Source organism: Notothenia coriiceps, unplaced genomic scaffold (genome assembly GCF_000735185.1).
Source record: "Notothenia coriiceps isolate Sejong01 unplaced genomic scaffold, NC01 NC01_scaffold00033172, whole genome shotgun sequence".
Lineage (NCBI taxonomy): Eukaryota > Metazoa > Chordata > Actinopteri > Perciformes > Nototheniidae > Notothenia > Notothenia coriiceps.
Genome location: NW_011365873.1, coordinates 45,564 through 68,427, shown reverse-complemented (window position 1 = coordinate 68,427; position 22,864 = coordinate 45,564). Strand labels below are relative to the sequence as shown.

General features: G+C 39.7%; 1 protein-coding gene across 1 annotated transcript in view; it reads right to left on the bottom strand.

The window, feature by feature from the left end:
* Window positions 1–22,419, bottom strand: part of LOC104961361 (calmodulin-binding transcription activator 1) — a 56,855-nt gene extending 34,436 nt beyond the window's left edge. Inside the window, exons 1-3 of the mRNA XM_010789643.1 lie at window positions 22,388–22,419; window positions 18,604–18,705; window positions 8,880–8,983 (exon numbers count right to left, since the gene is read on the bottom strand). Of these exons, the coding sequence (XP_010787945.1) occupies window positions 8,880–8,983; window positions 18,604–18,705; window positions 22,388–22,412 (231 nt within the window). The 5' untranslated portion in view covers window positions 22,413–22,419. The remainder of the gene's footprint in view (window positions 1–8,879; window positions 8,984–18,603; window positions 18,706–22,387) is intronic.
* Window positions 22,420–22,864: the final 445 nt, after the last annotated feature.

Here is a 22,864-nt window from a genome sequence, read left to right as displayed (position 1 = left end):
AAGGCCAAATGAATGGGCTGTGATTTTAGTTTTTTTAAGCAGAGGTCAATAATTTGTAAGGCCCTCTGAGGATGTTTAAAAAATTGAAATGGCCCTTGAGAGGAAAAAGGTTCCCCTCCCCTGATGTAAATGATCTGCAAAGGCTGAAATCCCAAAGTTCCCTCCAAAGTACGCTTCTCTCCCACACAGTAGAGGCACAGAATACAAATATGAACCTGAAAATGAGCATACGAGGGCCCATTTAAAAAGAGGTCTATCATAAAGTAAATACTTTGACTAGAGACTGCAGCTTGGAAAACAAAACAAATGGATTTATTGGACTTGGTGGACTTCTTTACAACTTTAACTTTTGGAGAGCTTGAAATAAAAGCCTTTACTTGCCTTTTTTAGGCTTTATTCTGTGCTCGCTCATGTGTCCACTGGTTCCCACGGAAGCTATTATTTGTATTCCTGACACGGCAAAACAAATGTAGAGCTTGAAGGAATAACCATAAAGGGTCTGTTGTTCCTTTCCCATTCAGCCCACTTCTTTTTGCATTTTACATTATTTCCACCTTGTTCGAATGTGGGATGATTTAGTTTCATTCAAGAATAGCTACGCACTTCATTTTAGATTCAGTTAAAAAGATTGCGGATACAGCTTGCTGCTCCAAACTTTAATCTGGGAGGAGAGTGAGTGGGGGGGTGTTGGTGTTGCTGGTGAGGTGAAGTGCAGCTAATGCAGAGCTATTCATTTCCATTCTTATTCTCATGATTCCCCTGTGTCGTTTTATGAGAGGAAGGTGTGCAGGAATACATTTTAAGCATTTACTGGAAAATTAGATAAACCAATTGAATCAAAATGCAAGGGAGGGGATGGGAGTTTAGAGGGGTTGAATGGGGCTCGTCATTGAATCATGAGCAGCGTGCAAGGTATGGATATCAGCCTTCAAATTATCAATTGGAGAGAAGTACCTGGCAGTGCTTGAGAATTTACCGAGGAAAAACAAGGTATTATGAAAACGAAGACTAAAGGAGGCCGTGATTGAAATAATACAAAATGCGGAAATGATCTGACATTTCTTTGATTTCTAACATGGTAAAATGAGCCCACTTTATAGATGGCAAATTGCAAAATACAAATCCTTCCATGTGGTCTATATTTACCTTGTTTGCTTCACTGCCCTTTCAGCCATTGATGTTCCCATGTCTCTCGGGAAACACAACAAATCCTCACAGAATTCCTCCTCCTGTGGCCAAGTGCCATTGTCTGCTCGGTGCTCTGGCACAATGACCTCTATTTTGCGAGGCATTTCGGTTGAGATTAGAATCTCTTTAAAGAAGGACATCTCACACAGAGACGGCTTTAGGCTTATATCCCTTTCAAGATCAGACAGAGCGGCCCTGATGTTTGGTTACGCTGGCATGAAGGTTGCAAGACTTGAGATGTGCTGGAGAATTGCAATTTTGCAAAGATGGACTTCTTGCTCGTTGGTTCACTTTAGAGCTCTAATTCAGCCTGGGTTTTATTATAGGATTCACAGCAAGAGTATCATCCATTGGGAAACTAGCAGTCAAAGAAAGTAGCAGATTTTATTTAGCCTCGTCTGCTATTCAGTTTGAGTTTTCCCCTTAACTATGTACTTCTGTCGCTGCTCTTATGGGCATCGAGTCTGAATGACAACATGTCTGACTTGCTTCTGCATTCCTGAAGAGGGAGAAACATTTTCTCTGCAGCAACATGCTGGATTAGACGCCTCAGACATAAACCTTGCCGACTTTTAACAAGTAGGTCAAATGTGTGACATTATGAAGCATCGACAAACAGAAAATTCCGGAGAAGTGGCTATATTCCTAGTCACTCAGTCTTAAAAAGCCGAGGCAGAGGAGTACAGCATGAAGCCTTGGGTGATGGAGGACACTGGGCCTAAGCCGGTGTGACACCCTCAGCCTTTAATGAACGGCACAACGCTCCGAGTACTGCGAGCTCCTCCTCGGCTTAGAGAGGACTGCTTCTGAACTTGTGCTGAACCAAAACAGACAAGTGAGCATCAGCTAAGGCCTCCACCGGCCTGCTACACATTTAATGCCCCTGTCGTCAGGAATAATCCTCTCTGCCTCAGGCCACCGCCGGCAGCAGCACAGCACGGCGCCTTCAGGCAATATGCCTCCGCTCAGGACAGACCAGCAGCACCAGAGGAAACACTTAGCAGAATCACCGGGCAGTGAGTGTAACAGCCAGGGAAGCAGCGATCAAAAACCACAACAAATGAAATTAAAGGCAAGATCGGATAAACCTGAGAGAGTGTCAGTAACACCGCCAGATAGGTGCTATAATGACAGGCGCAATTGGATGCAGTGTGGTGCAATCATTCACTCCTTATCTCTGACTAAAACATAATTTGTGGTAACCTGCTCCATGTGTTATCTTGCATCCTGCTGCTCAGATTCTGTGCACACCCTTGAATACAATTATGTGTGGTGGGGTGTATTCATTCATCTTTTCACAAAACATTCTAAAGACTTTTTTTTACAGAGATATTTTAATTTAAAAATAAAAAACGGATTAAATTGAGTTTTCCTACCCAATGATTAAGACTGTCTTCAATACCAGTTCATATGGTGTCTTTCAGGTTTCGGCTTTTTGTCCGTCTAGCAGTATACTCTTACTTCTGTTGAACTTCGCAATTGTTCTTCTCAAATGTTCGGTCAACTGCATCGTTGCAACTTATCACGCCACTCTGCATTTTTTAAATCAGTCCTTTGTCTTGATTACACTTTTCGTTATCCTGATTGTTCTTCTCCAACTTTTTGCAAGTTCATTTTTGCAGAGCAGAAAAAAGTCATTGCCGTGTTTTTTTCTCTCTCCATTGTCCAATCAGATTATTTGAGAGGCTGGCCTTTCGCACGGACTGTTGGTGGATACCTGGAGCGATATAACTTTACCTATGAATATAAAATGAAGCCATAAAAAGCCCAAAAAAAGAATCTTAAAATAAAGTAATAATTTCTTGCATCATTAGGCACACTATTTCAGGCAACGTGGGGCACCTCAACTGCATAACACTGCGGGAAACCCTTTGCAACCGCCTCCAGATGTGTGTGTTATGAGATGCACAGATCTCAAGTTGTAGTATGGCTGACTCATAGCACTGCACTCAACACCACTCAGCACTAAACATTCTTTTTTTTAATGCTTTACAGACAAAGCCAATTATATTTTGTGGATTGTACTGCAGGACTAAGACTTTGGCTTGAAACTCATGCTGCAGAAGCTGGAGGATCCCTTTAGTCTGACCTCATTAAAACAATGTATGGATAAAAGCTTTCCTCCTATGGATTAGAAGGTCTTGTGTTGGAAATACTTGGATACCTTGGTCGAATTGCCAATTCGGATACATTTCTGTCATTTTCAAACCTGAACCGTCAGTGTGGTTTTTTGTATGGATGTTAGTGCTTAGAGAATTCATCCAATCGAACACAAGGTCATGCTTGATTAAATGTTTATCTTCATTCGAGTTCCTTGCCTTGCATTGCTTTCTCTGTGGAGAGTAATTAAAACGACTTCCACCAATTGCAAATGTTTACAGAAATGTTCATTAGCATCTCAGGGGGCAATCAGTGGGAATTAAAGGTCACATTTGCCCATCTATCTGTTTGTTTATTTGTTGTTTTTGGGTTTTCCTTTGTATATTTTGGGTTAGATGCACACTGTGTCTTCAGGAACAGGTTCTGAGAACCTGTGAATGAATAGAGAAGGAGCTGGGGATCCTGTGGGGATCCTTCTTCAGATTTTATTTATATCAGCTCTTCATTGAACTACTCAGTTGAGGTTTGGATGGCAAAATGCCTGCACAATTTATTCTGGCTGCTCACAGTTATTCAGCCACAGTGTTGCTGTGACAACTTGTCTCCATTTCTTTTCAAAGTGTTTTTAATAGGAGCACCCAGGCTAATTTATGTCTATGTGTTGGGAGTTATCATACTTACTTTCATCTTACGGCTTCACTACGTTTCAGTTTACTTGATATATTTCACGGTGCTTTTTCTTTGCCATTTGGCTTGTGGAAGTAGAAAACAGGAATTTGTGGAGTTTCTTTGGATGGCTGACTTCATAGTAACTTCCTGTGAGCTTGATAGCTTTACTGATTGCTAGTGTTGTAGCATACTGTGAAGTGTCAATTGCGAGGCTACGGTGTAGTCAGGTAGTTGTAATAGGAACCCAACCAGTCAGGTCATTCGGGGGGTTCTGCAGGCTACAGGGACCCTTTGCTTTTTCCTCTGGATGTGCACATCAAGGCAGGGGTCTTCAGTATCCTCTGAAGACGGGGGGATCCACTCAAAATTGCATGACCTCTATTTTAGCAGATACAGGTCACTCTGACTCCTGTGGGAAGCCGTTAAATTGAACCCAGCTTGTGTCTTCGATTTCTATCCAGCTTTCTCTTCCTCTGGTCACCCTCTTTTACTCTTATCTTCTGTCTCTCTCCCTTCTCCCACATGTGCTCACTGAGCTGCAAAGCTATTCAGGTACAGACGCAAAGATTTCAACCTTTTTTCTCTGTATTGCTGGCTCAGGATTTCTCTGTGCGGAACCATTTCGTAATGGAGTTTAACTTTATTTACTAGATAAAGGAAAATGAGTTCTGCATTTGAGGCTATGCTTCAATAAACTGTTATATTGTTCCTTATACAGTAGATGTTCTTATGAGTGAATACCTCTGTTCTGCCAGCCACGAGCGGGATTGAATGGCAGGAGCCAGCGTAATCATATTCACTTTCATGATCCTCTCTGTAATCTAAGAAGCCTCTTGGTACTTTTAAAAGCATATTGCATATATTGGCAAGCTGATACGTTTTTTAAACTGAATCCTTTTATACATTATAGTCTTTTTTTACGACTGGTAGCACCGGAACTACTAAACATGTCTGAGCCCTTCAGCAGGAGCAGAGTTTGTCCCTAACGGAAATGTTTTTGACTTTCTTAATTTGGGACGATGCTTCAGTGGCATTCGTGTATACAATCTATTTTAATCAAGACATTTCTTTTTTGAGGGTTTAAGAGAGCTGTTTAGCCTACGGCTGCTCCACTCATAACTTTCTTTATTTGTAAAATAAGTTCCTTACATTTCTGAGTTAATGATATTCAATTAAATGTTGTTACAGGGTGTCCGCTGGGTCTTAAAAAGTATTAAAAGTTGACAAATCAATTTAGCGAAAATTAAGGCTATTAAAAAGTACTAAACGGCATTTTCCAAGGTATTACATTTTGTAGCTTGTTTTCAATAAGTATATAAATTGTCCAAAGAGGTTGTATTCTACAGTCTGCCTGAATGTAATCATTGCGTAGGTGTGTAGTGTGATTCTGTGTAGTTTATTTATGGCATCCCGTTGGATTTGACGTCATCTGAACAGGACATCGCACGCTCACTGCTTGATAACGCGTGAAGGTCCGTTTANAAATATGATAAAATAAATAAATAAGGCAAGGCACGTTTATTTATATAGCTGTCTTTTAATTTGTTTTGTAAAGCACTTTGAATTATCGCGTACAGAAAAAAGCTATATAAATAAACGTGCCTTGCCTTATTTATTTATTTTATCATATTTTACAAATCACTCCCTTTTCAAACTGTATTCTTGTTTGTCATATAGTATTTTATACCTGTTTACTTTATTCTCTTATTTTTTTATAACTATAATGATCATATAAAGATGTGCCTTTACCTCACTGGTTGTAGAAAAAGCTTCTCGTATTCGTTAGCATAGCTAGCTAACCAGATGCTAATAACAACAAAGTTATTGACTGTATGATCAGTATGACAGATGAACAGATGCCACTGGGCTTTCATCTAAAGACACACCCACGCAAAAACTGTGGCATGTGTATGGCTCCTTATGGGTACTGCAATTTCTGAAGTGCCGGAGCGGCGTTCTTGTGCTCTCCGTCAGAACTACACCCCTGTCAGACGAGAAACATACCACGTGATGACACGTTAGGCTTGTGTTGTGTTCAAGAACCCTGGCCAGGAAAAACAGGCACTCGCTTGTTTAATTCTTTTGCGGTCTAGATTTCTTTAATTTTTTTCTTTTTTGCGTGTGTTTATAAATTACCTCGAGGGCCGTACCAAATGGTCTCGCTGTCCGTATACGGCCCGGGGGCCGGAGGTTCCCCACCCCTGATTTACATGCACAAAAACCTATATAACACACTAAAGGAAAGGTAAAACCCCAAAAAGCATCATAGGACCTCTTAAATCAAACAGGGGAAAAAATGACTGGCCAATAACCAGAAGATGTTTGTTATGAAACAAGAGAAAACGAAGCCACCAATCTGTGTGGTGAAATATATTAAATACAAATTAGCAGCTCTAACCTACCAGAATACTGAGATACCTGAAACGTAAAAAGTGGAAAATTAGAGCATTAAGCCTGCTGAGCTAGTGCCAGAAATATGCACAGAATTGATGAGGTGTCACTTTCACTAAGAGTCACACAATTGCGCCGACAAGGAGCCTCTCTGATCCCTCCCTTCCTGCACGTCTGCTACCAATGAGGCACACACATTCTGATTTGCATGGTCTGCACAAAAAAGAAACGTCCTTCAATTTCGGAAAGGTTGTCTTGCTCTCTTCAACCCTGGAAACACTATTGTCATGCATACCAAAACACCACTGGAACTGACTTTTTTGTTAAAATGTGCCATCAGCCCACCAAACATCCACAGCAGAATCTGAAGCCCAGTAACACAATAACATGGTGTTATCCCTGAAAATAAGCCTGTTTTGATTAAATGTGGTAATATATGACAAGAAATGCTAACAACACTAGCATTCATCCCAAGCAATTTCCCAGACTTGCATTTTGAGATCAATTTCAAAGCCATGTTAATTAATTTAGACTGCTGGCAGCACAATGCAGGTCAGACAGGGCAAACAAGTTACAACATCAGCCAATTAGAAACACACAAGCGTTAGACATTTGTTTCATAACTAGGGCAGGGCTTGTGAGCAAAGATATGACAGATGGTGACTTGGATAAAAACTGCAAATGATCAGAAACTGAGTATTTATTGCTGTAGTAATCCCAGTCGTATTTGTGTCTATTTCCTCAGATCCACGTCTTTATCCCAGATGAATAATGAATTCCTTCATCTATTTTCTCAAATATATTGACTACACAAAGTCGGGGGAAAAAAATATTTAACTGTATGTCATTGACAGATTGTCTTTTTGAATCTCCTGTTCCTTATAAACGAGCCGGTCTGGTGACTTATCATCTGGTTGTTTTTCAGTCAATTAACTTTCATCACTGCAGATGACTATATTTTTACGGTCACAATGTGTTAATCAAAAGCATGGATGGTTGAGTTTTTCATATTTATTTTAAGATTTGTCATGGTGTGTGTTTAGGGCTAATTGCTACTAGTTATTCTTCAAAGAGAACAAGCAGTTTTTCATCCATCAAATGTGGAAACAAAGGAGATAAACTCATCAACCTGTCCCCCGAGAAAAAGAGCAGGTTGGTAAATGAGTTTGGAGCAAAATGCAGGAAGTGTCCCTGTAAGGCCAATACAGTATAACATGTTAAAGACTTTAATATATGTCGTTCCATGCATTAATATAATGGAAGAGCAGATCATAACTATGTGTGCATGAATCATGAAGATTGTTATGGGCTGTATTCCAATTTCTTGTGCATTTAGAAAATTACTACACAAAATACAAGAGGAAATGAGGTGTGTCTGCACACACATGTAGTAAATCAAGATTAAGGCAGCAGCAATTCATTTGGCAGTTCAATTTTCTAGAAGACTCCGCATTCCTGTAAGAAAACATATTTTTAAACAACTACAGCAAACAAGACAAAAAAGTGTTTTAAATAAATGGTCCTGCGAAAGAGTTCAAAAAGTCCTTTAGGAAAATAAAACCATAGCAAAGGGCATCTGTGGCATCTCACAAGATCATAGTGTTTTCAGATTTGATTTTCCACAGAGAAAATGTAAAGAGGAGTGTTATCTTCCCTAATGCGATGCAAATATGAAGTGCGAGACACCTTGAGCTTTCACAGCACCAATGTTAAACACTGTTTACGTTAACATGGAGAGCCCCTCGCGATGCCTGCTAAATACAGCAGCAGGAAACGTTGGTGAATAGGACTCAACATGCAATTGACTTTAACCTTCGATTTCTGCAAAACAGGGTTTCCTTCCAGAATAATGAGCATGAGAAAATCCATAGTAAACATAAACTGCAAGAAGAGATTTTACAAATGTCCCAGTAGAAACATGAAGATAGACGAAGATGGGGTTATCCTTATATTTAGTTTTCAACTAAAGAATGTATTGCAATTAAAAAGGGACAAAGCCCATGAATTAACTATCCATCTATCAATCTATATATATATATATATACAGTATATATCCATCTATCTATCTATCCATTAATCTATATATCCATCTATCAACTACTACTATGTTTCACTTGTTTGTGAAGAAAATACGAGGCAGTAAACTATATATTTTTTAAACACTTCAATTAAATATTTGCAAAGATATTTTGCAGATTTGTTTCTGAAATTGCCTTTTAAATATAACCAATCCAACAAATAAAATAAGATAAGAATTATAAACATTTTTTTGTAATCTTGTACAGACCCACTCATGTTGAATTGTCAGTTTGCTGTAATCTGAAGATGGAATACCAGAAAATGAACCCAATTTGGAAGTGTTTTTTCCCATAATGATATTTGGTAAATCGGGGACACCTATTACAAAGATGTTAGGATGTTTTGAAGAGAGTCTTGTACATTTGAAAAAGGCCTGAAAGAACAACGTGTCTCATGCAGACGTGTGAGCAGAGGGATGGATGGAGCAGACGGGCTGTGATGAGGAGCCTCACCTCATTAGTGTTCCACCGGTGTCTCTCCTTTGGCAGCGAGGTGCATTTTGGTAGACATTCAAGCAGCTTCTTGGGCAGGTATATTTTCAAATGTCCATGTTCATCTAGAACAAGAGCAAGACAAAACAGAATATTTAGCACAGGCTTCATCTCTTATTCACTTGTTCATCTACCTCTTTATCAGACTATCAGTCTGCAGCAACACACAGACTGTCAAATAACAATCCCCAACTGAATAAGGAAATTCATTTAAGAACAGAGTATTGCATACATTTTATTTTGTACTGGACTCAATTATTTTACTGTGAAATGCATTCCATCAGGGGATCTCGCCAGAAATGTTTCACTGTCAACTTGTAAAGGCTGTGTCTATTCATTATTTAGACACAGTAAACACCCTTGAGTGATTTTAAAGTGTATGGGGATTTGGTATGGGAAACTGCGTGCTGCAAGCCAGAATGTGGTATATTATTCAGGGAAATAATTACAATTACCAGGCCCAATGCTTACATCACAATAAATGTCGTTCAATATATCATTTACATTTCACAACCATTATAAAACAGTAGGGTTTAAGGCCGCTCTCATGCATGGATGCATTTAAATGTTCCTCTCATTCCAGTGCTTTATTCCTTCTAAAATATGCAGATGGCTCAAATATGAACAAATGATATTTGTTTCAGAGGACGAAAACATGTGGAATGAATTATGTAATGAAAAAATCACTCACATATATATATATATAGATATATATACTGTATCTATACATTATAGTATTGGCGTGTTTCCCCCCCCCTCAGAACTTTAGATATAGGCTAAGTTTCTAAGATACAAAACAAGGATATTCTAGGCAAAGATCTTATCTTTAATAAGTTTAAACTAAACAATTCACAGAATGGAAAATGCTCGTCAAAAAAGCAATATCGGCATCTAAAAGGTCTGTGTGTGGAAAAGGTGTATGGTTCATTTCAAAAGGGTGCACGGACACATAAAAGATTGTCATCGAGGAAATAATTTACCATGTTTGTTATATAAAGCGCAGCAAGCAAACAGGATGAGCTTTTCTTGTCTATAGTTTCCGCTAAAGTTAAGGTTATCCCTGTCCCCTGTTATATTTGTTGTGAGCATTCAATCTTTTGTTTAGAGTAAACTTCCAGAGCATTTACAAACAGTTTTTTGAGTGTGTGTGCAAATAAATCTATTACTCAGTTTTAATTTGGGTGGATTGAATGTAAACACATTCACCAAAAGGTAACTCAAAATACTGCATTTGTTTGCAATGCAATTTGTTTTGAAAATGTATTACAGCTAGAAAACAACATTCCTTCAAACTTGTATAACTGTGGGTTAGGATACTAGGGGAGGAAAGGCAGAGACAGAGAAAAGCCTGCATATGAGTGCTGACTACGGACCCCTAGGGTCGCTGATATCAGTAATAAAAAAAAGAAGCAAAAAGAGTTGAACCGAGCAAAATACCACTTTGAAACCCATACAAATAGTCCGGTAGTGCATTGATAATGAGGATATAAAAAGCGAGCAAGCAGCCTGGCGTACATTACAGACAGAACCAAGTGCTCCTGCCTAGAAATTCCCATATGGAAAATTCAGTGGGAATGAACACCGCCAGTCCTCAGAGATGTAGCTGCCGTGGAGTGTAATGTGTAAGGAGGAACATCATCGCTCCCAAAGGAAAGCAGGAGTAGATCTGTGGTGTTCGCAATTTCCATCTGTACCTATAATTCTGCGTGTACACCCTGTTTTAAAAGAGCTGTGCAGGTATCTCTAATCATTCGCTCTGCCCAATTAAGAATCACATACAGCATCTGCTCATAGGTAGTAGCACCAGAGCGGCTTCACCCTCAGAACTGGAAAACACGCTGCAACTGAATGATCAGAGTCGTACTCGAGAAAAAAAGGAGGTTGTTTTTTGTGTAGACGCTGTATAATCATAAAGCAATTTAAAATAAGCAAGACACTGTAGTCTAGCATTTAGCAGGGACTCATTTTCGTAATCTTTCACTAAAAGGCTCAAGAAGAGCAAGAAAAGGTCGTAAATATTGAAGCCCACTTACAAATAAAATCTCAATGGATGCAAACTCAGATGCAGCATGGCTGAGTAGAAACCGGCAGACAGCAGTAGCAGCCGATACATATGGCAAAGCTGTCTGCACAGATTATTCAGAATTCAATGCTGCTCCCTGGCACACACTTCTATGACACCATTGAGACAGAGCTGAACTGGGATACGTCTCAAGAATGTTGAGGATTGTCTCACAGAGTTATAAATCTTCTGTAGGAGGAGGATATGTCTACACAATCTGCCAGCAGGCTAAAACACTTGTGATGAACATATACAGCTTAGAAGATTTGAATAATGTAATCAAATCCTCACTTGGTTTAATCGTTGCACAATCTTCTACACTGGTCATCGCACAACATTTTTTTGTGCAATCTCTCTCTGCCTGAAGTATGCAAAAAATCCCCTCTGTTCAGTATGCTGTGCACATGGGAAGGTGACACAACGGCAACATGCATTTTTCCTTTGAAATGCCAGTCTTGTATTTTTCAGCTAACAACCCCCCAGGCAACAGAGCCAGCTAGCCTAACCCTGCAGGACTAACAAGGTGTTAACTGGCGTTCTCTTAATCCCTTAACCTTACATGGACGCCTCTGAAATCAGGATACTGCTGAAACTGGGGTTTGATTACTAATGTGAAAACAAACGTGCTGAATGTGAAAAAGACACATCTCTATTATGAAGACCCCTTCATAAAAGCCAAATCTATATTCAGACGATATGTTCCCAGCAAACATAATCCTTTACACTGGACACAATCTGTACAACGTTGTTTTGTAAACATGATTTAAAAAAGCTTTTATATTCAAAAGTATGATTTACATTTTGAATAGTTTTACAAAAAGCATTTAGGCCTATTTACCTGTATTACTAACTAACACAAAAAGCTAACAAATTGCAATTTATAGCCTACACTGAATTACGTTTGGGAAAGTAGTTCCTACAATGCCTTGGAGCAAACTAGAAACTATAATGTTAATCCCAGTTTCTAGGCGTAGACTACATTTGTTTAAATTTTTGCAATTTGGCATCGTTAACAGTATGCCGAATTAGCCATTAGCGACTCCTGTTGGTAAACGTGGATGAAAATGTGCCTACTATCACAGGACTACTTTCATACTAAAATACAACTATAAAACGTGGCGATTCTCAAGCTAGTTCTGGAAGCACAGTCAGCGTTACGTTTCTATACTTTCTAAGCAAGTTTATGGATATTCGGTGGATAGTCGAAAAGCTACAGTAAATCTTTATCATGTAGGCCTGTGTGTTCAGATTTAACGGAAGGGTTATTATGACTACGTTTTTAGTCGGAGTAAAGTTCCATTATGTTACCGCTGACCGCAGTAATCGCGGACGCTCATGTTTTTGAAATACCTCGTATCCCGCATGATCTGTGCCACTTCCACTGTTACACAGGTGCTCACCGCGTTGATAAGCGGTCCAAATCGACGGAAATATAGAAAAAAGTCGCCATTGTTTTCATAACAACAACATGAACCTGTCCCTTCCACTTTACGCAGCCTGAAGTATCCCTCCGCCAAACTCTCCTCAAAAGTTTAACACATATTTAAAATGTACCGTAACTTGCTGACTTTCATTGTCAACTATAGCCTATTCAGTGTCCTATTTATAAGACATTGCTTCATGAAATTGAGCCTAATCTTACAGACAAGTCAACCAAGTTTCAATGTTTTAGGCTAAACTGTGGAATGGTTTGACCGTAATAATAAAGTAATAAGTAATTTTAAAAAAGCTGTCTAGCTCTCTTTCATATGAGAGAAGTGAAAAGCAGATTCTGATTTAAGAATGCAGGAATAAGAAAGAGCAGACAGATGTTCTAGTTTTATGTATTTGTCCTTAATTTATGCAGGCAGACTTTATGATTTATGATTACCTAATTTAAGGTGTGTTGCTTTCCTCTAGAAATGATTTGTTGTATCTGTAATGCAATACAAATAGCCTAAGTATTTCTTAACTAAATGTTTTGATAATGTTTTATATCTGATGATTATTGGGATAATGCAATGAATTGCAATGATTTAGTCGCAGGCACTGATTCAACTGATTCAAAGCCGAGTATTTATTATAATGACAGGCTATTTTAGTGATCTTCGCTGCAAGATAAATATTAAGATTGGCTAATCTGCATTTTTATATTGAAACCTATGTATTTTTATAATATCCAAATTAAAGCAACTTTTCTCTTCTGAGATGCTTTCCTGGTGTTTGTAGCATCACCAGTTAAATGGACAAAGCACTTAGTGTAGCATTTATTTGAGGTTTAATTTTGCGGTGACATATTCATTATTTATTCAAGACAGGCTGGTGTGGATGTTAATTTTGCTGCTAAATTAACACTTAACTATGCAAAGGAAAAAAGCAAAGATGGCAAGCCAGGAAACTGTCCAGCCTGTTGACTCATATCGCCAACACATGGTCCATATACAGTGGAGGCGTTTTAACAACCTATAGTACATTAAAATTAGATTATATACATTAATTTGTAGTGCTGCATTTACGCTTTTATTTATCTCAGACATGGATGCGTGTATGTCCTTGAAGAACGGGCAAACTACTGTCATGTTTCAAGCAGTGCACAGTGCTGTTAAATAAACCATGTGTTTTAGATGTGGCACTTGTTTTTTTTAGATGTTCAGAGTTGGCCTTCTCTAATCTGGGAGTCCTTATCTAACTTGAGAGGGGCATGTTTGTACACGAGAACGTTCCTTGCGAGGCTCTCAAAGCACACAAAAGGTGAACTCAACATCTCAACTCTTTGTTGAGTGCTGAGGTTTCTTTTCCACAGCATCACGCTCTCATAACTCTAAACGCTTTTGTTCTTTCAGCTGCTATTTATCTACACTAATAGTATTTCAGCTACTGCATGTCTACTGTTCCCTCCACCGGGCATTTCCACAGATTTGAAGCAGGAACTGTGAGTCTTCCAACAAAGTATTGCTTACTAATTAAAGATATGTCCACTGTGGCATGAAAATCCACATATACTGTGGACTTTGCTATAGCTGAGGAAAACATCCCTAGGGGGGTAAAGCTTGGATGCCAGATTTGGAATAGCTTTACAGAATATAGACGAGCTCTTACTAATCAAATTGCCTGATTTTATCGGTGATTAAACAACAAATTACCGACTGAAATCTGGCTTTGAAAATGTAAATGTATCCTTGTGTTTACCGGGAGCTGATCAAACCCTGAAATGAACTCCACTTCTTTGCATTTTCTGGACTCCCCCTGTTAGGTTTCATATTTATTTTGGAGTAGAAAGAGCAAGCTTAATGACTGCTTGTACATTAGCCAAGAAAACTATTTGGTTGTAAAACTCTAAAGTACAACACAGGCTGATACCAGGGCTTGTTATAGAGAGGATGTGCTGAGCTGGGCTGGCACACTGGAGCCAATTACATTCTACATGTTGATGAGCTCACATACAAAAGGATAAACTGGGCGAGGATTTCTGTTCAAAACGAGGCTATAGGTCTGCAGCTTTCATGTTGCCTTTACTGTACATTCCTGTGCAGCCTGTGCCCCTTCATAATTCACATCCCCCTCCGTCAAATGCGTATAAAGATACATATTTATGTCTGCTGATGTTTGGATTATCACTGATCCTGGCTGCTAAGCAAACACTTTGGCCAAATGTAAGGGTATCTGTCATGCTAGCTTGCTTCTGCCCCACCCTAGAGACGAGCGCGAGGGTCATGAGACTGGAAAGGCTGACAAAAACAAATCTTTAATCAATATCCGAGCCCTGAACGCAAAACCCTCTCTCTTCCGTCTCTGTCTCACAGCGCTCTGGGAGTGACAGTTTTTCTTTTTAATCTGTGCCCACATTGTGGAGAAATTGCAAGCTAATGTTTTGGCTATAGATCATTCAACAAATCGCTGCTGGCGGTGCATATCCAAAGTAACCGTTTGAATGCAAACATTTTCCACAACAGCTCAGTGGCTAATATGGCTTAAGGATGTGAGGAGCAGTGAAACAGTATCTGCTCTCTAGTAGCTATACCTGAAACACGAGGGCGGTGGATCCCAGAAGAACAAGCAGTCCTGTGGATAAACATTTGGCTCTCATCTCCGTCCAGCAAGAAGAAGGGCTGTGAAACTGAATTAGGCCCTATGGCAATGTCTCTTATCATTAGGTTGGATGACAGCCATCCACTGGGCTGGACCGAAAAAGGCCCTTTAGAGTTTAGCTCTAAAATTAGCCCAGTCAGCTAAATAAGCTTAGCTCAGACATAATTCATCAACTGGGGAGAGACATTTTAAAATACCATAATAAAAAAATATCCCTAATCTGCGGCACATACACTGTAGCCAAGCAATACATTATAACAGTGAATGATACTGTGTGTAATGATGAGTAAATTAGTGTACTTTTTAACATGCATTGAAATCATACCAAATCTGACCCATCACTTTAACATCATGAAGTATTTTGGGTGATTATATTTGAGCTAAAATAAGGTTTATTTGTCAACATGGAATCATTTTAAGGATAAAATAAGCTCTATTGTTTCACCAGGTGAGGCACCCTTGTAAGCTAAGAAGCAACAGATATGTTGATGATATAATCCCTGTATCATATTGACAAGTCATGCAGTCACAGTGAAAGACAGACACAGTCAAACATCACTTTAAATCATTATACATCGCTAGCAGGGGATTTGAAAGAAACCGTTTCTACAGTCTGTGAAATGTGTGGATATGGTGAGAAATATGAAAAATATCTACATTCAAACAGTCCACATGTGGTGTGTGGGTTGTGACATGCACTTAGTATAATAACCAGATCTATGAGAGGCGAGATGTCAGACCAGTTCATGACATGAGTGATTTAAAGCTTATACCAGAGGGGCAGTGACAGGTTAACATGGTGAAAGCAGTTACAAGGTGATGGCAGATGAATGAAAAAAATATCTAGACGAGACAGGAAGGATGTGGTCAGACGTGAAGCGGAGATGAAGTCAGGCAGACAAGGTGCAGTGGTCAACTGATGACATGCTGTCAATTAAAAGCGATCAATCAGGTTGTGAGGTGTGAAAGAAGAAGAAGAAGGAAAGGTAAAAGGGGGGTTTAACCTGCAGGAGACTATTGCCATGGCATTTACAGTAATGGGATATTCTCCCCGCAGACTTCAGATCAGGACACTTTCCTGTGATTCAGCTCAGCCCTAAAATGTGTGATTTATCATTTGCAGCCATGACTTCCAGGCTCATTTAAAAAAAGACAAAGTTCATCATAAAAAAAAATCGAATTAACTTCATTGAGTTTTGAACATGTGGAAAACATAACGTTCCTCTTTGTTACTGTGAATTATATTCGATTTGACAACATATAAAATAGCCCTAATTTCAAGAGGCTTAAAAAAGTTGCAGGACTGTAATAACTTGCATCGACCTTGAATTTCTACACCATTTATTTGATAATGTATCTACGAGTGAGACTGGGGCCACTAGTGAAGAGAGCACTTGATTAGACTGAAGTCTTTACGGAACTACTTGTGGGAGATTCTGAGCCAGGCTTTACTACAACACAGGACCATTTAGGCAGTGTCAGATTTCCCTGGCAGTAATCAAATGATTGGCCCACAGTACAGGGGCCGAGCTCCCCACCCCCGCCTGATGGCTCCTGATTGAGAGCGAAGTATGTAGACTTAAAATAGTCATGTGGTCGTGTGGGACTGGAAACCAATTATCTTCATCATTTGCCCTATGGTCTGTTCGATAACACTCTTACAGTACAGACAGTGAATTTACAAATCGCCCACAAGCAAATAAAACTGAACTTGTGTTGCTATGATACAACTAAACTACAACAAATAGAGCATTACATGGCTTCTAGCTATAGTATGTGGGATTGACCTGCAACACACACAACAGCTGTTTGTAAAAGAAAACAAATGTGTTTTTTCTCCTCCCAGTGAAATAGGAGAGATTTTGACACCATTTCTTGTGCATTTGTGCACAATATGCTTCATAATTTACAATCACATTGTTAACGTTCCCTCAATCCTGCGTGCACTGCGGCTCAATTTGGTTATAATAGTCCAGTTTATTATAGTCAAATAAGGGAAGACTGTCAAAAAGTCAAACAGCTAAAAAAGCGTAGGCCTATTACTGGAAGTTCAACAAACATGCACACACGGTTAACTGCCTGCAACAAACTGAAAATGACTCTTTATGTGTTTTCAGCCCTCTCCAAGCCCACCCATCCATAAAAATCCCATCTCAAGGAGAGCAGAGGTGAGGTCTCTCTCTTTCTCTCGCTCACTCCCCCTCTCTGCTGCTCTTGTTCTCTTCCACTTTCTCCCTCTTGCTTACACATGCACACAAACAAAGCCCTTCTTTCTGTATCATAACAACTCCCACAATTACTCAGACGATTACTCAGATCAATGGTTTACCTGCCTGCTTGAGCTGCTGTATGCTGCTACAGAGTGTCCTGGTGAGGCAGGGGAAAAGAAGACCGGGTAGCGTAATACCACGCAATAACATGGGGGGGAAGAGCAAGACCGGCAAAATGTGTTGTCAGTCACAGCTGTCACACTTGAGGGGGTAACGCAAAAGTCTATCAACTATGTTCCTGTTACAGTCTGCATCTCTGCGTCATAGATCTGCACCTGGCAGAAAAGCTGTCTTTTAAAAAACAGTTGGTGCAAAAGAGCTCTTCCTGCAACACATGTGGAGTATAACAAGGGGTTGTGGCGGATTTCAGACTCTATTTAGAAATGACAATACATGAGCACACTTAATTACCCCTCTCTAGTCTAGATTTAGTCTTCCAGCAGCGTGGAGACTGGTGTATTTATTAACAATGATGGGGCTCCTTTTATGCTGAGAGGCAATCTGCTTTAGAGAAGACAGTTTTCCAATGTGTAAAGACAAAAGGCTAAGTTCTAGACACATTTCTAAAGAGGAATGAATGGAAATCCCGCTCAAATAAAATCAAGACTTTGGCCTATATTCCTGACTGATTTATTTGTGTTGTGGCAGAAAATATCACTTGTACACAGACTTGTAAGTGCTCTGAAGCAATTCCCACAGAAGCTGGTTGTTATAACTCGTAAAAACCTCAGCTGTGATGTTGTGTTGTCTTTGTTCCGTGCCCCTAGTCTACAGTTCTCATAGATCATATGTAATGAGAGGCAGACCAAACACTAATCCAAGCAAACAATTAAACGATACAGCAATGCATCAATATTTTTGTCAGGCACTATTTGATCTAGAAAGATTTATGTAAGTCATACTCCTCGATCGGGTAGTTTTTTTTTCCTCTATCAAGTGCAGGTTTAAGAGAAACAGAAAAAAAAAAGGCAAGTACACGGCCATAATTGATGGCTCAAAGTGTAAGCTTTCTCTCGGAGGGTCTGCTCAGGTCCTGATCCCCTGGCCTCAACCTGAAACAATCACTCTTAGTTAACGACAACACTTCAGCTATTGACAGCGTGATCCCGTAAAGCAGACACTTCAATCAACAGAGCAGCCGGAGGAGGTGTTGTGTTGGAGGGGGGGGGGTGTCATGGGGACGGATGAAATCAAGAAGTAAATAAATGAATCAATGAATGAATAATAGATTGGCCAGCTAGTGGCTCTTTGGAGCAGCAATGCAGTATTAATAACTGACTCTTACTGTTCGTCTCTGTGTCATCACTGATACTCTTAGGTGGACCATGGCCAGCATAACACACTGCTGATCTGTACATTCGATCCGGATTACGAACTTTCTTCAGTCCTTCAGGAGGCAAAGAGAAAAGTAGAGGAAAATCGAGGAAAAGAAGCATTCTCCCAGCCTTTGGTAACTGAGCAAACTCCCCATGCAAACATTATCAACAGACACACAGTATATTGAAATACATTTGAAACACACAAGAGCTGTTGGGTTAGTCGTTCTGGTAATAATATTGATTGTAAATCACAGTGAATGTGTCTGTTGTCATTTAAAACAGAGAGATAATCCATTGAATGAACATTTTTTGTACCGTTTTGAGAAGTGCTACGCTGACCTGCTTTGATACGGGTCACTAACGCTCCTTATTGTATCAGTGCTAAACTTGAGGAATCAATACAATCAATCAGTGGATGCCGTGCAAAGCCGTCAGTAAAAGTCTATTACAGGCAGCATGACAAGTGATCCGTCTCAGAAACCACAGACCGGACCTGCGTGCCATCCATCCTCACCTCACTGATTCAATTCAACGTCTGGAGGAACATAATGTAGCGCCTGATTCAACACACAGTGGGAGAGCGAGTCGTCCGACATCACGACGAGGTTAAATTCATCCTTCTTTAGAAAACAGCGCCGAAATATTTATACCATTGCTGCACAGGCACTTTTGTAACTTAATGGCTGACTGCGTGCTTACTTGATGTTTTGCTGCTGCTTCCCCCTGAACTTTGAGTGAAAAGATAACATCATGAAACTTTTTTTAACTGCACCCGCTCGGAAATCAAAGTGAAATATTACTTCCAGCTTTGCTGAGGCAACAGGCCTAATCCTCTTCCTTTTCTTCTTAAAAGAAAAGTTTTCAGAGTGTTTCAGTTGTCCTAAAAGTTAATTTCCCTTGGATTCACAAGTTTACGTGTCAATAAACTATCCCATCATTGGTCTTGCATTTATGTGATTTTAAAATAATGTTATGTAATGTTTTACAGACCAAAACTGTCCGTATCAAGATTCAACTTCAGAGGTTAAAAGCATCAATATTTAACGTTAGCACAGTGTTTACTTTTTATGATGAATCCCAACACCACACAAGTGTTAGCAGTGGAGCTTGTGTTTACTAAAGTGCTTGTTCTGTTTCTACAAAATTGGCCTTTAAACAGCAATATTTTTATGACTACACTCTAGTAGATTCATAAAACCATTGGCTGTACTTTCCTCCAGAGCAGTCTGGGTGTGAGATATCAAATGTGTCTTTTCAGTGCCCTCCAGGCCTTGTACTTAAAGTAACGGACCCACAGTGCTTTTCATGAGTGTGAAGAGCAAAAAAAACACCCTCAAGGGTCCTGACAATCATTTAGGCTGGAGAGGAATACCCCAGGATGTAAACATTACATTAGTGAGTGAGAGTGGGCCGTGGCCCTTGGGTTTAACACAAGATGTAACCCTCAGTTGTTATGGGCCATCAGAGGACCTGCCAAACGTCTGAGAGAGTTCAGATCTGCCTGCATACCACAAGGACAAAAGGTTACGGAAACACCGTTTATCTCTCTACACGGCTACCCGACATCCAGGGACATGTCATGTTAAAACTGTCATAGTGATGTATTTTTAAACAGCATGCTCTACATTCATGAATTAAGAAAACGGGATGCATGAGTAAAGACCCAGCATGACAGCTGTGTGTAAAAGCTTTAAGGGCCACGTTTGAATGAGGCAACATCACATTTATGTCAAGGTACGAAGCACTCTCTGTTTCTATGCTGCTCCTCCTCCTTTTCCCACTGACCGGCCTCACAGGAACACTGAAAATAACTTCACCTGCTCAGCAATGGGACTTTGAAGCCAGGGTTTTTCAGTGAGAGCTCGCTGTGTTGGAGAGCCGTCGAGATTAACAACTGGAGCCTATTTGTTAAGTTCAGCTCAGTAGATGAATACGTTAGGACTATACGCCACAATGAAGACATTACTATCATAAAGCAGATGTCTTTATGTTTTGTCATAGCCACAGACAGATTTCTCATATAGTTAGGTGTGTTTTTGTAGCTCAATAGCACCCCCTGGTGGGACTCTGTTTGGTGGTTGGCACACTGACATCCAAACAACTGAGTTCAGCCTTTTATCGTTTACCCTTATATAGACAGAGGCAATTTGTTTACTCCTATTTTAAACATAAAAGTGGTTCTACTTCAAAAAGACTTCACTTTTAAGGTTATTGACACCAATCTCTGAAGGAGGTCTATTTACTTTTGAAGCCTGCAACACTACTTATGAACAGCTCAGAAACAGCTGCACCTATAAGGAGTCTTTTTTTTCTCGCACTCAAATTATGCAAACACTTTTCAAGTGCAGGATGAGTCTTTCGCTCCACTTCAAGTTAATTCAAAAATATGTATATAAATACCCCAAGTTTAGGACATACTGTTTTAATGACATATCATTATACTCAATTCTGTCAATCAAAAAACTAAAGTTAAACATTTCAAAGTATGATGACCATAACAAAAAAAGAACATAAACATGAACAGGACATTTGAATTAAACATGCACAAAATCTGGACAGTCTTTAGTCATTTCAATACAAATCTGGCAAATGCATTTTAAGGTTGATTTATGCTTTTTTATTATCTAAGAATGTCAGCCCTTAACTCTTTCTAGTTTAAATACTAAGCAGTAACAAGCTGAAAACTACTCCCTTTAGCATTGATGCAATACATCTTTTATATTTTCATATAAGCTTAATTACTCACCAAAAAATTCCATTGGCCTCTCTGAATGAGAACAGATCGCTTATGCATATGTTTTGCTATAAAATATCCCATAAAGAGGAAATAATTAAGTCGAGTGAATTTAATGTTAAGTCAGTGAGCCGTATGAAACAGGCTGAGGGAGAAAGTCATCATTTTGTCCCTATGTGTAAAGTAGTGTTATGAGCAGCTGCTGGAAACCCTACACTCTCCATCCTCCTGCTTCCTCTGTGTGATGGCATTTCATTTCAAGTGCGATAGGGCATTGCGAGCGGAGCGGGCATTACAACGTTGTGAAGCCCGTGTCTCGAACCAAATATAGGCCAAGTAGTAGTCTATAATTGGCATTTGGACAAAAATAAATATATCCGCTTATGTAAAAAACAAAAAAGATACATCACTTCTGACTCGCAAACACTATTCGCTGAATGCCAGCGCTTCAAGGAAGAACTGAACGAGCCTCTCTAAGACGGAGGAATATAAAACACAAAAACATTATAAAAGAGATGTTCAAATGATCTTTACAATGCATTCAAAACACCCTGCACATAACGATTGAAGAAAAGAGCCGTGTTGACAGATAAACTGACAGAAGCAAGCCGCTTTTTTAAAGCTGGGTAATAAGGGAAGAAGTTAGTCGATGCCAATGACATGTTGTCATTAACTTAGCATTGTTGTTAACAACTTGAATTTGCTCGCCTTTAGACAAGAATTGCGAGCAAAATAAACGCTTTACTTTTACCACGCGGACTGTTTGTCCCCGTGGCGGGCTTTAAATGTGGGCTACGATTGGAATAGTAGCTGGCTAGAATGCAAGCTAATATTAGCTGGCTAGGTGATGTCTCCACGTTTTAGCAGCCTTTTCGGAGGAAAACAGCGGAGACGTTTTCTACACAAAAATTCTCCACTTGTCCTCGCGTCTGTGACATCTTCCGCACAGAGTTGCAACTGTTCTAAAATCACACAGCGGTCATACTAGTAAATTAATCCCATTATATTTCTCTTACCTTCCGGCTTGTTTTCGGCAGCCATTTCCCCTTCACGCGCAACATCCTCCTCCTCCTCACGACCGTGGGTACCACGCGCGTGCACGGCGAGGACAGCACGAGGAGGGACCGGAGCAGCAGCGGCGAGTCGGTCCGTCCGAGCAGAACTTACTATTGGCTGCGAGAGGAGACTGACAGAGAGGATACACAGCTCCCCTCACCTTCACACACCACCAGCCTGCTTCTGTTTTTTTAAAGGGAATTTAAAACAGCTCAGAGGCGCTGCATGACGCTCCTCTTAAAAGAAGGGGACGCAGTGGTGTAAAGTAACTAAGTAGGCTACATTTACTCAAGTACTTAAGTACAATTTTGAGGGGCTTGTACTTTACTTGAGTATTTCAATTGTTTGCTTCTTTGTTCTTGTACTCTCCTTAAATTGAGAAGTAAATATTGTACTTACATACTTTTGTATACATTTAGTTACTTTGCAGATTTTGA